Here is a 16,280-nt window from a genome sequence, read left to right on the forward strand (position 1 = left end):
AAGCTACCAAAAGTTTCCAGTCACCAGCAGGAATTGAAAGAATCTTTAATACTCGAATATACTGGTTAGAAACCACATCTCTAATTTCTCTGGGAATGAAGAAACAACAAGGAGAGACTGTTGTGGGGAAATGAATGAACAACTCATCTGAAGAGTATTCCATCTTTAACTCTTCATCCTGCTGTTTACTGTAGGAAAAGAGTACTAGTCATCAACACTTGGTTTTCATTCTTTTACTGAGGACAGCAGTTCACCAAATTCAAGGCTCTAATTTCTAACCTCTCTAGCAGCTCAGAGTGGCCAAACTTCAGGCAAATCAGTTGTGAATAGAAAGATTACCTGGAGCTTTGGGGACTGCTTAAACAGTGCAGACACAGCTGTGTGGGAGCTATGGCCCTTCATCTTTGCTCCGTCCTGCCTCAGAAATGAAGACATGGTGGCTGGTCTAGGCTGGTGCTCCAGCAGCCATTTTGGGGTAGGAGACTGACTTAAGGATTGACACTACGTAAAAGCTGCTGGAACAGAAAGACAGATGATGGCTGACTATACTCATGTGCATTTCAGGATCAGCAAGGACTGTCCAAGTTCATAGATCTTTTTACATGAGAGAGGAAAAACTCTGCCTCTTGTCTAAGCCTGTATTGTTCTGGGTTTTCTGTTATATTATGGAAACCTAATATTAAGGGAACTATTGGTTTTGCACTGAAATACGGTGTGAACTTTGACGCGACAATCCCCATCTCAGAAACGTCCTCGTAGGTACCACGGCAGTCGTAAGGTTGAAGGTGGCTCATCTATTCTGAAGATCCCATTCCTTGGCCTGGTCCGCATCCATGTCATCTTCTATTACTTACAGTGCTTCAGCACATCTTGGGGAACTGTCCCTTGTCCCTCAGTGCACAAGGTTAATTGAGGCTGAAACCCCTTCCTGGCTGCAGGTCAGAGGGACCCAAGAGCCACTGGGGTGACTCCAACCTGTAAGGAATGCCTGAGGGTGCTTGTATCACCAAGACATACCCAGCCCAGGGATGTGGAAGGCTAGTCAGACTGTGTGCAGGCTTTAGAATGTCTTTTTTTTTTAACCCATCATTGTACAATTGGAAAACTGAGGGCCAGAAAGGGGCAGGGAAAACCCAGGGCACTGGGCAGGGGCAGAGTCTTGAGATGAAGTGAGAGTTTGGACCTCCTAGGCTAGGGCTGCCCCCTCCCACAGGGCTTGCTTTGGAATTAGAACTCCTAGGACCCCAGAACATGTGGAGTAGATTCCTCTGCATGTCCACACAAGTGTACACCGACACTCACACGTTATAGGAAGGGACCATGGGGCATGGGGTCAGGAAAGGAGTGGACCTTTGGATGGTGAAAAATGGAAAAGAAGAAAGACAATAACTGAAACCTGGATCACTCTTCCTTGGACTAAAAGAAATTCCCACTTGTTAGACCATCAGGGTCCTCATTTGAAATTGAGGCAAGAACCACTGCACTGGCTGTGCTGAGGAGTCCTTGTAAGGGAACTGGACACCACAGGGCCAATGTGGACAAGAGGGCCCCTTTCCGGGGGGGCCCAACATGCCGGGGCCCAAGGAATGTTGATGTCCTGAATTCTCTGAAACAAAGGTATGTTTTGTGCTGTGGCTTCCCTGCTTGGTGTGTGGTATGGGTGGTTCCCATCAGGGGGAATGATGTGTCCAGTGTGCTCTACTGGAGCAACTGGGGCCAGGAGAGTGTCCCCTGGACTCCTGAACATTCCCCTGCCCCTGACCTGGCCTGTACCTCCTCTTATTAGCATCCATCTCTAACATCTGAGCTTGTCAGTGGCAGGATGGAGCCTCTTATCTACTCATTCACCAGCTGTGCCCTGAGCCCTCAAATGGGGGCCATGATGAAAAGAACCACCAGGGTCCCTGCCCTCCAGCAGCTCACAGTCTGGAAGGGAAAATAGACAAAACCAAGAATACAGAAACAAAAGAAAGAAAACAGCAAGTTCTATATCGAAAAACAGCAGGGTGCCACAACGGGGTACTGGAGTCCACTAGGTGAGGGGATCTGGAAAGGCTGCATTGAGGTGACATGTCTGTTCCCAGCAGTGAGACGAGAAGGAGCCAGCCCTGCACACATCTGGGGAGAATTAGCCTAGAAGAAGGCACGAAACATAGAAGCTGAATGTGTTTGGCCAGAGAGGAAGTCAGAAGGGGGCCAGTGTGGCTGGTGGGAGCTTGGGAGGACAGTAGGGGACAGTAGGGAGGGCAGGGCCAGGGCCTGGTGCTTGATGGCCGTGTGGGTGATCCACTGTGTGCGACAGCATTAGCCACTCTTAGTGGCTTAAGCAACAAACATTATCTCACGCTATCTGTAGGCCAGGAATTGAACAGGACTCAGCTGGAGGCCTCGGCCAGTGTCTCCCAGGGGTTTGGGGCTGTGGACTCGAGTCAGGACCCAGGTGCTCCTCTGTCTGCTGGTCTCCCTCGGTGCCAGGCCACGGGGACCTCTTCAGTCAGCAACTCATAATGTACAGGCTTCTTCCCCAGAGTGAGGGACCTGGGAGAGAGAGAAAGAGAGAGAGAGAGAGAGAGAGAGAGAGAGAGGAAATTGCAACATAGATGAAGAAGTGAATAGTACACCTAAATTCTGGGGGATTGTCAAATTGTAAAAAACCACTGTATACAAGACTTGAGCAGATCCTCAAAAGGACAGGCATACAGTTTTCAGTCAACCCCAAAATTCCACTCCTAGATCAATCAATACCCAAAAGAAGTGAATACAGACACTCAAATGCTGGTACACAAGTATTCAGAGCACCACTATTCACAAGAGCCCAAAGGTAAAACAGTCCTAATGTCCATCAACAGATGTAAGGAAAACTAACTGTGGTGTGTTCCTGGAAGGAAAATTATTCAGCGACCAAAACGGTACAAGTGTTCTCGAATAGATGTTAGAGGGGGTTATGTAACACTGTGAATGTACTTACTGCCATTTACATGTACAATTTAAAATAATCCAACTATTAAATTTTATTTTAAGTGAACTTCATATCATAGAATAAACAATTTAGTATATGTAATAAAAAATATTAAAAATGGACTTGCACCACTGCTGAGCACCACTGCTAACCAGATCCACCAGACAGTGAGCCGGATGCTCTCCACACCTTGTGTTCTGGGTCCCAGAATGGGGGGTGGAGGCAGAGCTGGGATGGAGAGGGGACGGGTGTGGACTCTCTTAGGGGCTGACTCTGACCTCTGACCTCCCGAATGCTCCTCACGGCACCCCAGCCCCGTCCGCAGCGCTCTTGGACTCCTTTCCTCTTTTCCAGGAGAAGCCCTCGGACCTCTGCCCTCAGCACGAACCATCAGATGAGTGGGATCCAGGGTTCTGCCAGCCCTGCCCATCTACAGACCCCACATCTCCATGCAGTTCTTTGGAGAAGGGAGTCCCTCCCTCTTGAACCAAAGCCCACTCACAGGGCTTCCCTGGTGGCGCAGTGGTTGAGAGTCCGCCTGCCAATGCAGGGGACGCGGGTTCGTGCCCTGGTCCGGGAAGATCCCACATGCCGCGGAGCGGCTGGGCCCGTGAGCCATGGCCGCTGAGCCTGCGCATCCGGAGCCTGCGCCTCCGGAGTCTGCGCTCCGCAACGGGAGAGGCCACAGCTGTGAGAGGCCCGCGTACCGCAAAAAAAAAAAAAAAAGAATACACACAAAGACCACTCACATTTTCAGCTGGTGCAGGGGTCCACCGTCCTCATCAGAGTAAGGGAGGATGCATCCATAACTAGGAGGCCAGGAAGGCGTCACATGGACTGTCCTGAGGACACACCTGGATGTGATGCCTAGTGTGACAGTGTGACCCCCGGTAGAACGGAAGCCCTGAGGGGCAGGACTGCTGTCTGCTCGATGCATTAAATGATGGGTGTTCCTAGAAAAGCACCTGCACCTAGTGGGCCTTCCTCTATATGTGAAGAATGACTGAGCCCCACCAGCCCCATCGCACACATCTGAGTGGCCTGGGGCCCCACTGCCCACTCCTAGGAACCCTTGCTCTCACCCACCCAGGACAGGGCACCCCTAATGGAATCACCCATCACCATTCAACTGGGAAGAGTTCATCTCAAGGTGAGAGGCACAGTGACAACTGAGGCAGAGGCTTCCTCGTGGGGAGGAGGGACATGATGAATTAGCACAACCACGGCCCCTCCAGCAGACCTTTCCACAGGCCAGGCCCGCAGAAAGCACTTTCCGTGAAGGACCCGCTGGTTTCTACAGTCACCGTAGGGGGCTGGTCCTCTCTTTACGCTAGTGTGCAGAGGGGCCAGCTGAGGCTCAGAGAGGTGGAGTGACATTCCCACATGTCACAGCTAGAAGGTGGCCGAGTCACCAATGTCCCATAAGGAGCAGAGTGCTCACCTTGTGAAGAGAAGGTCCAGCACCTGCTGGGTGGTAGGGAAAGCCCTGTAGGTGCCCAGGAATGTGGGGAGGTCGGAGGGGGCCCCGCCCAGGCACCAGGTTTCCCACCAGCTTCTCCAGCCTGCCTGCCTGGACGCTCCACAACATGCAGGTCTCATTCCTGTCCCCTGTGGACACGTTTTCCCCCTGGGGTGAAACAGAGCAGGGACATGAGTCAGAGGCAGCCTCAAGGACACCAGGAGGGCTGGGGCTGGAGCTGAGACCGAATCCCCAAGCCTCAGGGACTCGAGGCAAGAGGTGGGACAGGAGTGCCCTCAGCAGAATAAAGGTTCTGGCTTCACAAGTGAATTGGTGGTGGGCGATGGTTACATGTGTTACTATCTCAGGGCAGTTTGTAGCACAGTATTGACAGCTCCCCCTGTATTAACTGCATCATCCCTGTGATTGTTATCAAAACATCCCATTCTGGGGATGAGAACACAGAGTCTCCCTGGGTCGGGAGGGATCAGGTTAGTCAGGCCAACATGGACACCTGAGGATGGAGTTAAAAGAGGAAAATCTGTAGAAAAATGCAGAAACAAAGTTGACTTAACATTAAGTGGGGGCTTCCCTGGTGGCGCAGTGGTTAAGAATCCGCCTGCCAATGCAGGGGACACGGGTTCGAGCCCTGGTCTGGGAAGATCCCACATGCCGTGGAGCAACTAAGGCCGTGCGCCACAACTACTGAGCCTGTGCTCTAGAGCCCGCGAGCACTGCAACGAAGAGTAGCCCCTGCTCTCTGCAACTAGAGAAAGCCCACGCGCAGCAACGAAGACCCACTGCAGCCAAAAAAAAAAAAATGAAGTGGAATCCTATGAAAGTCTCTTTCTGAGATTCCCACGTATATGTGGATAGTGACTTTGCATCTGGACCGGGCAGGGCCTGGGCCGTGAGGGCGGGCGGGAGAGGAGATGGGGGCCCGGATTCCTTTGGGAGCAGGACGGCAGGAGGGACCCAGGGGAGGGGCAGGGCGGCTCTGGGGCTTCCTGGGTGTGCAGTCTCCTCGCTGGCGCTCACCCTGAGCCTGCCCTGGGCTCTGTTGCTGGTGTGGGGCTCCTGCCCCTCCTGCAGGGAGATGGAGCAGGGGCGCCAGGGACCGGCTCCTGCGCGATCTCCTGTGCGGAGCCCTGTGAAGCCTCAGACCCTGCCTGCCGCCTGCGCTGCCCCTCAGACCCACCAGCCATGTCCACTGCAGACACACGCAACCACTCTCCGCACAGACCTCCTCCGGGGGGGTGATGACAAGCTGAGGGCCTTGGGTCCACGCTGGCACAGATGAGAGGCACCCCAGGAATCCTCTCTCACCCCTGTGCTTGCGTGCGATCATGACGGGACCACCAGCTGACCACGTTCCCATCCACCCGTTCCTGCCCAGAGGGGGAACCTCCCCTCAAGTCCCCCTTCCCCCCCATGGAGATGCGGGGACGTGAGGCTGCCCGGGGAGGGCTCCCAGGCGCGGCCGGGCCTGGACTGGCCTGCTCTCGGCCACCTCGTGTTCCCTCAGGGACCTCCTGGTAAAGGACCAGAGTCGTCCAGGTTAAGCATTGAACCGCCTAACGCACCTGAGAAACCTCCCACTCAGGGGTTTCCTGAAGCAGAAGCCCTGGGAAGTCAGGACAGAGCAGGAGAACATCCGTCTCTGTGAAGCGTCTCCAGCCAAGTGAGCCGGCTGTGGGGCTGTCGCTAGAACGTGTGTGCCTGGCTCCCGGGGCTCAGAGTTCTGTTGGGGTCTGTTGCCGAGGAGGTGACTTCACTTCCTGGGGGCCCCTTACTTGAATCCCCTCCTCAGACAACACCGCTACGCACAGCCCTCTGGGCTGCCGACGGCTCACCCCTTCTGCACGCAACCCCATATCTCACACAGTCACACCTCACAGCCCTCTCCACCGCTCCCGGAGCGGGTCTGTGCGCAGCTCTGAGGAGGCAGACCTGGGTTCCAGACTCAATTCCCCATTTTACCTGTTCTCCATCCTGGATAATTCCTAGTGTAATAGCGTGCTGCAGTGTGCATCCCTAGGCCATTGCCGCGAGCTTTACGCACCTCCCCCACGCTGTTACCAGGCAACAGTTACCGGGAGACCATGAATGCGGGAAGGTTAAAGCCGGGTTAGAGGTCCTGCTCAGCCATTGGTCCGCGCTACAGTGGGCCCCCAAGTGAGCAACTGTCAATGAGCGACCCTTAGGGGGCGCATTGAGCCAGTGTTCGGGGGGAGTGTTGGTCGTCAGGTGGAGAGTGAGGTAAGAGGCAGATCCCGGCCTTCTTTCTCCCTGGGGCCCTCAGCTCCCCGGCTTCGGGCTGGCGGGTGAGCTGGGGGCCCAGGGAACAGGCTGGGGGTGTGTCCTGCAGGGCTCCAGAGCCCTCGCCACGACGCCCACTGGCCGGGCCCAGGCCCTGAGGCGGCGGTGAGCCAACCTCTCCCCCATCCCTGCCTCTGCGACCTAATGGCAGCGGCAGGCTGCATGGGACACAGTCTGGGGGACCTGGCCCCCACCATTTGGGCAGCCTGAGGAGCCTGAGGGCCAGCTGGGTGCTGGGTGCCTGGCTCCCTCAGCGATGACGGCTGGGCAGGGTCTGGGGACCCGGCCCTGAGGGAGCCACCATCTGAGATCTGCCTCTTCAGCCAGGCCTGGGCTCTGGCGGGAGGACCCAGACTGGGGGCTGGACGAACGCTCTGGGGCAACGTAACCCGCTCCCCGCCCCCCGCGCAGGGACCCCCTTCTCTCAGCCAGGCCTGGACCTCGAAGGGTGAAAGCCGTGCCTTGCGACCTTCCCCTTTCTTGTAGAACAGAGTAACATTTGTTTCGGCGGAGGTTTAAAGGAACATCGTGACCTATGACCTGACTTCAGGAACAAAGGATCTGACACCAAGAAGTCTGCAACAACTAACCACGCCCCTTCCTCACCTTTCCTGTAAAAGGGCTTTGCTGAAACTTTCAGGGAGTTCGGCGTTTTTTTTTTTAAGGCATGAGCCACCCGTCTCCTTGCATGGTCCTGCAATAAACCTTTCTCTGTTCCTAACTCCGGCGTTTTGGTATTGTTTGGCCTCACTGTGCGTTGGGCACATGGACTTGCGTTTCGGTAACACTTGGGTCTCTCAAGGCCTGTCTCTCTCCCCCCACCTGCCCAGTGGGGATGATTCTAGCATGTATCTCTAAGGATGTCCTCAGGCATGTCCTTTTCTGATCCCACCCCATAGTTCCTTATTTAACGTCACTCTGCAGGTGTGCGTGTCTGTGCGTACACAACAATAAGCACACAGCCCTCTGTACGCGCGCGCGTGCGTACACAACTGTGAGCACTCTCTGGGAAGCCAGAAGAAAACTGCCCCCACATAGGGAGGGATGTGCAAAAACTTCCTAAGATCTTATGGTTTCTAATTTCCAAAGCAATCCCAATGAGAGGTGTCCAATCCTTGGCCTAGATCAGGACACAGTGACACAAGGCCATACAGGTAGCAGGAGCTGGAGTTGGGATAACAGACTCAGACACTGGCTCCACTGTCCACACCCGTAACCACAGTGCTGGGTGCAGCAAGACAGCCGCCTTCAGCAGGGACCCATCCTGGCAGGCTTGGCTACTCTGGCTGGACACATAGTGGCCCAGGGTCAGACTGGAAAATGATGGGCTGCTGTCACCAGACAGACTTGACAATCTTATTTGCTTCTGCCTTCATGTTCCTGTCCTTAAATACCTCTCCTCAGTACTGAGGGTGGCTGACACCTTTTACCCAGGCCCAACCTCAGTATAAACTGAGTCAACTTCACCAGGATCAAGAGGATTTTTTAGTCAGCTGGAGTAAAAAGATCCTCAGCCTCGCTGGAAATCCCCGGATAAGCAGTTTTCCCAGTGACTTCATGAGGAGTCAGGCACCAGAGGTAGTCACTGAGATGGGGAAAAATCACATGCTCAAATTTATAAATATTCTCTCATAAAATCATCTCATTATTAATAATGTCTTACCTGATTAAGGACTTCACGTGTCCTGTCAGATAATATATGCCTACATACATAAAATGCTGCACATTTCCACACTGCATGTTTTATTCAAATATGGCATACATACACACACGCACCAAATCCACTCAGAATATAGTTACAGTAGCTATTTGTACTATTCCTTTCCTTTAACTTCTATATATTTGAGGGGGTAACAGACAATCCTAATACAGAGTTACAGTTTTCTAAGTTTATTTTCACCTTTACCAGTGTCCTGTGTATTTTCATATGTTTTCACGTTGCTGATTAGCATCTTTTCATTTCAGCTTGAAGGACTCCTTTCAAGGCAGGCAGTGTCCTATAATTGGCCCATCTGCGTTATGCACCAGCAGAATAATGTGGACAGGAATGCAGAGCCTAAAAATACAATAGCCACTTCAAAGGGTAATTCTGCATACATTTTTTAAACATCTTTATTTATTTATTTATTTATTTATTTATTTTTGGCTGTGTTGGGTCTTCGTTTCTGTGCGAGGGCTTTCTCCATTCGCGGCGAGCGGTGGCCACTCCTCATCACGGTGCGCGGGCCTCTCACTATCATGGCCTCTCTTGTTGTGGAGCACAGGCTCCAGACGCGCAGGCTCAGTCGTTGCGGCGCACGGGCTTAGTTGCTCCGCGGCATGTGGGATCCTCCCAGACCAGGGCTCGAACCCATGTCCCCTGCATTGGCAGGCAGACTCTCAACCACTGCGCCACCAGGGAAGTCCTGCATACAATTTAAAAATGGGTTTCAAATCAGTGAAATAGGGTGAATAAATCAAACGGTGAGAGATCAACTGGCTATTCATCTGGAAAAAAACAAAGTTGGGTCTTTACTTTGCACCATATTTAATCAAGCAGTAAGAGAAGGGGGTCAGTTGATCATTCAATTTAACTTAAAACATATTTGTTTCATATGTTTTAAAGAGAAGACACCTGACAAAATGGAAAGTTCTAAAAAGAATCTTCTTGTATCAACAAATAGAAATTCCTTTCAAACAATGGAATGATAGACAATTTTATTTCTAAAGTTCAAGTTCTGAACATAAATGCCTTTGGCTATAACAGAACACTCCAAGTCAAACTATTCAGTATCTGTGAAGTAGGTAATAGTATCTCCATGTTGCAAATGAGGAAACTGAGGCTCAGAGAGATTAAATCACTACATAGGTCACACAAATAATAAGTGGCAGAAATAGAACAGCTTGTCTGAGAAAACAATGCCATGTCACATAATTCAAGGAAGAAAACTGTGGCATTCTACTACACTAAATACAAACACAGATAGTTCTTAGCTCACATAAAATCTGGGCTTCACACCTAAATTTATATAAGCATATCACTTAGACATATAAAAAATATAAAATGGGGGTAACTTCTTCAACAAGTGCTGTTTTTAATCTGTAAAGCATAAGTACTAATGTTCAAGGCTACTTTTGAACATTGACTCAGATGTGTGTTATAAACAATTGTGTACTGGTTCGTTGCATACTTTAAGTAAACCTTGATTCTATTAAACATTGTTTGGGTCATTTACTGAAAGGACAGTTTGGTAACAATGTTTATACCCATTTATATATGTCACCAAAGAGTAAAGAACACAGGATATGTGGCATTTTATGCATTCAATGTGTCTTCTAAAGTATATGTTGTGTAAATATATGATGAAACAACAATAGTATTTAGTGTAAGAAACCCTGATATAAATAAAGTTATTTAGGTAAGCGTCATCATTCCACTACGATTATTTTGGGGTCTAAAACAAAAATCAAACATACATGAAATAAGTGTTAAAGAGCATAATTATGCGTATCAGCCTGACATAGCTCAGAGGCTATTTACATACACAATGAAAGCTGCTATTCTGATGCTTCAACTCATTTGTGCCTTTTTTAAAGCTACATATTCCATGGTGAGCATGACTAAGTAAACATACTGTGTTATATTTCTAATAAGATATTTGGTACTGCATCCAAAACCTTGCTTCTAGAATTAGATTATTTCCAGATGAAGATTCCCCCAACATTTTTTTTAATGAATTTATTTATTTTTGGCTACGTTGGGTCTTCGTTGCCGTGCGCGGGCTTTCTCTAGTTGCGGTGAGCGGGGGGCTACTCTTCGTTGCGGTGCACGGGCTTCTCATTGTCGTGGCTTCTCTTGTTGCGGAGCATAGGCTCTAGGCGCACAGGCTTCAGTAGTTGTGGCACATGGGCTCGGTAGTTGTGGCTTGCGGGCTCTACAGCTCAGGCTCAGTAGTTGTGGCACACGGGCTTAGTTGCTCCACTGCATGTGGGATCTTCCCAGACCAGGGCTCGAACCTGCATTCCCTGCATTGGCAGGCAGATTCTTAACCACTGCACCACGAGGGAAGCCTCCCTGACATTTCTAAAGCTGACAATTTTCTTCTGTCACATATTCTCTGATATACAAATTTTGAAATGTATTTTGAGATTATAAGGTTTTATTCTACTCTCAATTATCTGATGTTCAGTAAAATCTGTGTCTTTGTGAAAATCTTCCTACAGCCATCTCATCTTGGGGTTTTTCATGGTAAATATCTGATTTACAAAATGTTTGACTTGCTGATGAAGGGTTATTAAAATGCAGGATATTGACAGGGGTTTCTCTATTACTGAATTCTCTGACATACAGTGTTTCTCACTCCATCATTAGATTCACAGGCTATATGAAATACAGGATGGCTAAGATAAGCTATGACAAAAAATAGACCTGAACATGTGATGGCTCAACACAATGCAAGTTTATTTCTTGTTCCTGAAAAGACTTAAGGGTCATGGTAGAGAAGGGAGGGCTCTGCTCAGGAAGTCATTCAGAGACCCTGGTTTCTTCCAACTTGTGAATCTGTAATCTCTAATGCCTCACTCCCAAGCTGTCCTGAGGATGATCTTTGACAGGGAAAGAGTGGGAAGTAGGAAGGATTCCAAATGAGGTCTTTCACGGGCTTGGAAATAATGTACATCACTTACGCCCACATTCTGATACAGAGCTTGATCACATAACCTCATGTGGATCAAGGGAAAGCTAGAAAATCTTAACTAGTTGTGAACCCACACAAAAAAGGAAATGAGTATTGGGAAAAACATAGCCAGTTTGTGCCACATGGGGCTTCTGCCCTATGTGAATTCCCTGATGATTAGTAAGGGTTGATTTCTGGCAGAAAGTTTTCCCACATTCTCCACATTTATAAGGTTTCTCCCCCGAGTGATTTCTCAAATGATTAGTGAGGGTAGATTTCTGACAGAAATTCTTCCCACATGCATTACATTCATAGGGTTTTTCCCCTGTGTGAGTTCTCTGATGTTTAGTAAGAGTTGACTTCATATGAAAAGATTTCCCACATTCATTGCACTGGAAGTGTTTCTCTCCTGAGTGAGTTCTCTGATATATATCAATGGCTGACTTCTGACAGAAAGTTTTACCACATTCATTACACTGAAAGGGTTTCTCTCCTGTGTGAGTTCTCTGATGTTGAATGAGAGCTGACTTCTGGCAGAAAGTTTTCCCACATTCATTACATTCATAGGGTTTTTCCCCTGTGTGAGTCCTCCCATGTTGAGTGAGGGATGACTTTCGGTAAAAGGACTTCCCACATTCATTGCATTTGTAGGGTTTCTCTCCTGTGTGTGTTCTCTGATGGTCTGTGAGGGCTGATTTGTGACTGAAGGTCTTCCCACATAAATTACATTCATAGGGTTTCTCTTCTGTGTGAACTCTCTGATGGACCATGTGCATTGACTTCTGTTGGAAGGACTTCCCACATTTAGTACATTCATAGCGCTTCTCCCCTGTATGTGTTCTCTGATGCACTGTGAGGTTTGACTTGTGATTGAATGTTTTCCCACATTCATTACATTTGAATAGCCTCTCTCCTCTCTGATTTTTCTGAAGTTGAGTGAAGTGTGACATTCTGCTGCAATTATTTTCAATTTGACAGCTTTCATGTTGCTTCATTTCCACATAGATTCCATGACATTTCAAAAGAGAGGACTTCTCACAGAAACTTTCCTCATGTCCGTTATATTCACAGAGTTTCTCTCCTGTATGAATTTGCCTATGTGGGATTATCACAGTCTTTTTCTCTAAGGCTTTCCCACCATTATTATATTTAAACGTCTTCTCTGAAGTTTGGATGTTTAGGTGTTGAATAATACCATTATTACAATCAAGGGCTTTCTCATTTTGATTATTTTCATAAGAATCCCCTTGAGTATGAGACTTTTCCTCCTTAATAACAAATAATTTCTCATGTGTATTTAACACATCAGGCTTCTTTCTTGAAAAGTTTCTATTACTACTAATTGATACTGAAGTATTTTTCAAACTTGTTCCATATAAGTCATATTTATAAGGCATTATTCTTGAAGAAACAAAGTTTGTGCTCATATTAGATGATTTTCCTAAAGCATTAACTTTCTCTGAAGTCAATGTTTTGTTGTTGAATGCAACTTGTGGCAAATATTTGTTTTGGTTGTCCTGGATTCTCTCTGTTAGGTCATGAGTTTTGCAGTCTTCTAGAAATGAAAATATTGAACATACCATAAGAATTTGAACAGATTTCTAATAGAATTGGACTAAGATACAAATGTCATACTATATATTTGACTTTTGGTTTCAGGAGTCTCTCAAGATCAAAGTGACTCTTCCCCATCTAGTTTGTTTGGGAAAACAAATGTGGAGAAAAGGGAGAAAAGCTAATAATAGGCAGACGTAATTATTCAGCATTTTACAAACAGAAATTTCAAAGTGGGTAGAAATGAAAATGTAAACTCAAGAAACAGCAAATAGAAGATGGAAGATTTTACAGAAGTGGTAGCTTCGGGTAGGAGGAAAATCACAGAGACTGGGATGGGTACAACTGAGCTAATGAAGAGTAATTTCAGTGACAAGGAAAACAAGTAGATAAAGGTGTTAATGGGGAAAATAAAGAGATGGACTACAGAGTAGGTCTAATACCCTCAAATCTACATTGTTTTTAATAACATTGTGACAAGTTTTCATGCTCCAGTTGAACTTCCCTTATTTCCATTCTACACATAACAGCAAAGTAAATCTCTGAATGCACCAACTGCCTCATGTTTGAGGGAAGAGTTATTAGATTGCACTCTAATTTTCCTTCTAGCCATGATTCACAGGGATGTACAAAAGAAAGTACAAAACAATGGCAGACTAAGTCACCTGTGGCAATCTAGTTCTGACTATTTTGGCTGTGATACCTTAATATTGATCTATCATAGTTGTTTGACAGGTAAACTACCATGATAATCACATTTACTTTCCCTTACTTTTCCTTAAAACCTTGCCTGTGCCACAATACTAACACTTAATTTTGCTTTATATTTCACATCTCACATTTCTACATTTCAGGCTTCTACATATTATTAGAATTTAAGGGACATATTTTTCAATCCAGTCTTAGAAAATGAGTAACAATCATGTTTATTTACCATTTAGAAAGTCTTGTTCACATTTGTTATCCAGTGCAACGAAGTCTATCCCAAGCTGAAAAACCACTGACCAAGTACCACATAGAAAACTATTACAAGTCATCATTCTAGCAAACAAAATTTACACCAACTAAATGCCCATCAGATTTTCAAGCTACCAATCTACAGCTCCATAATCAATAACCCCTGCCCCAGTCTAGTCAGTTCTTTGTCTCATTGAACTGTCCACTCTTCACAACAAGCTGAAAATGTGTTCTCTCACTCAGCCTTGGCTCTATTTAGTATCTAGAAAAAAAAGTCATAATGATACTATTACTCCAAATCTCCACAAATGCCATCTCAAATCTTCCTACTTTCTAAACTTTCAAAAGTTACATTTACTCTAAATCTAAAAGTAGTTCCTGTCTAGACCACATGAATAGCATCATTCTACAAATTTATTCTACTGTCATTTCCTGGGACCAGTCAAATAGAAATCACTTGGATAAGTGGTATGAAGAAAATAAAATTGGGGAAAATTCTAGGTGGGGTTTTAGTTAAGGCAGTACATTTGAAAGGAAATGAAATTTGAAATACTGTAGACAAAATAGTGTCTCATGTTTGTTTTAATATTTGATTTCTAGTGATGTTACATATTTTTCATATACTTAGTGACTAGTTGTACTTTCTTTTTTGGTATTTACTTAAAAATTTTGGGGGGCTGCATTGGGTCTTAGTTGTGGTAGGTGGGATCTTTCATTGTGGTATGTGGACTTCTCTCTAGTTGTGGCACACGGGTTCCAGAGTGCATGGGTTCTGTAGTTGCGGCACACAGGCTCTCTAGTTGTGATGCATGGGCTCAGTAGTTATGGCACTTGGGCTTAGTTGCCCTGTGGCATGTGAGATCATAGTTCCCCGACCAGGGATTGAACCCATGTCCCCTGCACTGGAAGGCAGATTCATAACCACTGGACCCTCCAGGGAAGTCCCTGTACTTTCTCTTTTATAATTACATTTCAATATTTCTAAGACATGCATTTTTTCTCGTATTTTAACAGCTCTGAAATTGGATCTTGTAATGCATCTTAAAGTAAATGGTATGTCATAGTTTAATTGTCCATATATTTTCTTTTGCAATAGTAAATAGAATATTGAGGCATGTGGCAGTCCACTGCATTGTAGATTGAATGAAAAGCTGCAGCAGGATATTCTTTTTCTATTTTTATTGCATGTTAGATGTTCATCTTTCAACTGATTTGTAAGAGCAGTTTATCAAGAGTGTGAAATCTGTGTCTTGTAATTATTAAATATATTTTCTCAGTTTGTGTTTTAACTTTCTGTTATATCCTTTCTGGTTTCTGCCTTTTGTTTCATGCTATATCAAATTATGTTCTTTAAAATCTTTTATTTATATTCTAGGTAATTGATGGTTTACTTTTTAAATTTACATGCTGAATTCATGTACCATTAACCTTATTTTCTCAAATCATTAACTGAACATTCCAAACTATCTCCATTGTTTGAAATAACAATTAAAAAATAAATTTATGTATTCATTTATTTTTGGGTGCGTTGGGTCTTCGTTACTGCATGCGGGCTTTTCTCTAGTTGCGGCCTGCGGGGGCTACTCTTCATTGTGGTGCACGGGCTTCTCATTGCGGTGACTTCTCTTGTTGCAGAGCACAGGCTCTAGGCACGCAGGCTTCAGTAGTTGTGGCTCGCAGGCTCTAGAGCGCAGGCTCAGTAGTTGTGGCGCACAGGCTTAGTTGCTCTGCATGTGGGATCTTCCCGGACCAGGGCTCGAAACTGTGTCCCCTGCATTGGCAGGCGAATTCTCAACCACTGCTCCACCAGGGAAGCCCTGAAATAACTATTTTAACATATACTCAATTCTTATGTATTTGGATCTGTTTCCGTTCTTCTTTGAAGCCAGCACCAAACTTTTAAATTATGTTTATAATAATATGCATTTCCAATAAAATTTCCTCCCTATTCTCTGAGGTTATATATTTCCTGATGAAGTTTAAAATTATTTGTCAAGGAAAACAAAACCAAACTCTCAGAAAAAAATTGTCATTTTGATTTAAATTGTTAAGTTTTATAGTTTCCTGTAAGAGTAAATACAAATATTTAAAAATTGAATTTTCCCTGGTTCAAAAAGGGGAAAAGATTTTCCTCCCCTCTTTTCTTAGAGCATTTCCTTGAGAAAACTTGTAACTGAAATCCTTTTTTCTGTCCCTTTGAGATGCATGCAAATGTTTTTAAAAAGTAAATAAACCTCTTGTTAGTTTTACAACCCAGGATTATCTTTGTTAAAGGCCTTGGAGCTATGTCTTTGAAATGTAAATAAACATCAAGGAAGATAACACCCCATCTCCCTGTGTCTGTGGTAAACTCCTAGGCTTTTGGCTACAAGTTGTA

The 16,280-nt window shown here is 46.1% G+C and overlaps 1 protein-coding gene across 1 annotated transcript in view; it reads right to left on the bottom strand.

Annotated features, from left to right (window-relative positions):
- Positions 1–9,148: 9,148 nt before the first annotated feature.
- The window catches only part of LOC132507495 (zinc finger protein 33B-like), a 79,328-nt gene continuing 72,196 nt past the window's right edge, over positions 9,149–16,280 (bottom strand). The window contains 1 exon segment of the mRNA XM_060126917.1: positions 9,149–12,302. Within this exon segment, the coding sequence (XP_059982900.1) occupies positions 11,458–12,302 (845 nt within the window). The 3' untranslated portion in view covers positions 9,149–11,457.

The sequence above is a fragment of the Lagenorhynchus albirostris genome, chromosome 16, assembly GCF_949774975.1.
Source record: "Lagenorhynchus albirostris chromosome 16, mLagAlb1.1, whole genome shotgun sequence".
In the NCBI taxonomy this organism is placed as follows: domain Eukaryota; kingdom Metazoa; phylum Chordata; class Mammalia; order Artiodactyla; family Delphinidae; genus Lagenorhynchus; species Lagenorhynchus albirostris.